We start from the raw sequence: 2,290 nt of genomic DNA on the forward strand, positions 1-2,290 counted from the left end.
ATTCTCAAATGTATTCCCTTGTTGGACCCCATTGGGATCCAACTTTCCTCCCACCAGCCCTTGTGTGGACCTTCCTCCCTTGGCCCCTTTGGGGGGTGCCTGGCCGTGATGAAGGGGAAGGCACGTCCCATGGAACCCTGTAAGTCATCAATACCAGTGGCTAAGTTCTCCTTGCCTCTCTTTCTGGGGAGTCCCCTAACATAGCTGCTCTTCCACAAACGCTGTGAGCACATGCTAGCATGTTTCAGAGCACTCGTGTTACAGCAGGAACAAAGGTACTGGACTAGCCAGGCCAGGCAGCAAGTAAAGACAGGACGCAGATTGGGATGGGCACTGGGGGCCAAGCACAAGGGGTCAGCAGGTGGGGAGGCTTGCTGGACTTCTGCCCCTGGGATCCCGGGGCTCTCATCCTGCTTCTAGGATCATTTCCAAGCGGCCATAGGCCAGCCACCCACGTGCCCCAAGCCTTGGCCTCTGAACACACAGAACGTGAAAAGAAGTAGCCTCGTGTACTTTATCACTGTTACTATCTCATCCCTAGCGCTGCGGTGTCACCAGTGTGGTCCTGAGCCAGGGCTGCCTACTATAGGTGGACACCGCCTAGTGCTGTGGACACATCCTATAAATTATTACATGTTGCGGGAGTCCTTACAGAATAAATCCTGTTTAAAATGAGTCATCAGGGTTCATTATTTGAAACAGGGTGACTTTGTTGATCAACATGAACATTTTGTTTGAATGTCAGGATAATGTCCAGCTATGACTGGTGCTGGACCAAACAGAGAAGACCCTGCTGGAATTCTACAGATGGATCCAGGTACCTAGACACAGGGTTCAAGCAAGTGAGGGACATAATTAAGAGAGGAGCTGGGCTTTATGTTTCTTCCTCCCCTCTAAGCAGGCAGCAAGGAAAGGTGGAGAGGTTGGAAGGGGGATGGGGGAGCTGACTGGAGCCTGGGATTTTGATTGAGAGGCCCCATTATCCACACTCTTAAAAAAATAACCGAATCTTTTCCTTTTTTATCTTGACCAATCTCATTTCACGCTCCAGGAGAGGAAGGGAGGGAGGCAGAGAGTGGGGCCAGGAGGGAGAGAGAGGAGTCAGTATTCTGTATTTTCAACGCTGCATTAAGCACATTGCCACGGTAACCAGGCAGCAACAAGTGCCAGCTCAGCAGGTTCCCAGGGAGCGCAGAGCCCTCCAAGCCCTCCCTTCCCTTTGCCCAGGAGCCCCGCCCCCCTCGCACAGGGCACCAGCGTGGGTGGCTGGCAGAGACAGTCCAGGGTGGGGGGTGGGACAGGGACCAGGCCTGGGTGATGGCACTGTCTCTGGGATCAGGCCTGGGAGGCTGGCCCAGGGCTGGTATGGGAGTCACCGATGCCCGGATCCAGAGCCCCTTCTAGAAGCTCCAGGTCCTCGGGCCTTCTGGGCGGTGGAAATGGCTTGATTCTACCCTGTCCACCCTTCTTGTGTGGTTCCTAAGAGAGACACTCGCTCCAAGAAAACTTCCTTGTCCTCCTTGCTTGTCCAGACCTTGACACCATGGGTCACCGTTGGGTGATGACCATGCTGGTGGACAAAGAAACCGAATGACTGACAGGCAAGACTGCAGGATAGCCTGGATGAGTATGAAGCAATGCTCCCAGTTCATGTCACACTCTGCAGTACCTCTGGAGTAGCTGCAATGGACTCTGCCCACACAGGGTCCATGAGTGTGGGATGTGAAGGGGGCTGTTTCACCATCTCCAACACCATCCATATTCAAAGATTACAGAAAGGTGAACCAAGAGTCACCAGCGTTAAGTAACTGGGTGACCACAGGTTGCTTACAGGCTGGGCTATGTTTGGCCCCTAGAGTTTTGCAGCCCCAAGCACACTTCATTGGGGCTCCTGGAATGAGTGGAAGGGGTAGAGCTTGGATTTGACTAGCTGTCTGCCTCAGCTGCCCCTTTGTCACCATGGCAGGTGATATGGGAGCATCTGAGAAGAAGGAGGCCAAGTTAGGGACAGTTAAGTGGCTGGGACTGCACTAGAATCTCTTTTCCAGGTGATTATAAGGGTGGACCTTCCCGTCTACCCTCCAGTGTCCTTCCAGAAGTCTATGCATGGGACACCCCTTCTTCTTGTTCCCTCTCGCTCCACCTTTAGCTGACACTTCCTCTTACAATAGTCCCCTCCAGCCAGCCTCTCCCTTACCTGCCACCATGCCTGCAATGGCAGAAGAGGCATAGCTGCCCTGTCCGCTGGTGGGGATGTGGGGTGGGTATCCAGGCAGCGTGGGTCCCACCA

The 2,290-nt window shown here is 53.8% G+C and overlaps 1 protein-coding gene across 1 annotated transcript in view; it reads right to left on the reverse strand.

Annotated features, from left to right (window-relative positions):
• Window positions 1–2,290, reverse strand: part of PAX8 (paired box 8) — a 59,560-nt gene that overhangs the window by 9,362 nt on the left and 47,908 nt on the right. Inside the window, exon 11 of the mRNA XM_015587415.2 lies at window positions 2,198–2,290. Within this exon, the coding sequence (XP_015442901.1) occupies window positions 2,198–2,290 (93 nt within the window). The remainder of the gene's footprint in view (window positions 1–2,197) is intronic.

The sequence above is a fragment of the Pteropus alecto genome, unplaced genomic scaffold, assembly GCF_000325575.1.
Source record: "Pteropus alecto unplaced genomic scaffold, ASM32557v1 scaffold223, whole genome shotgun sequence".
In the NCBI taxonomy this organism is placed as follows: domain Eukaryota; kingdom Metazoa; phylum Chordata; class Mammalia; order Chiroptera; family Pteropodidae; genus Pteropus; species Pteropus alecto.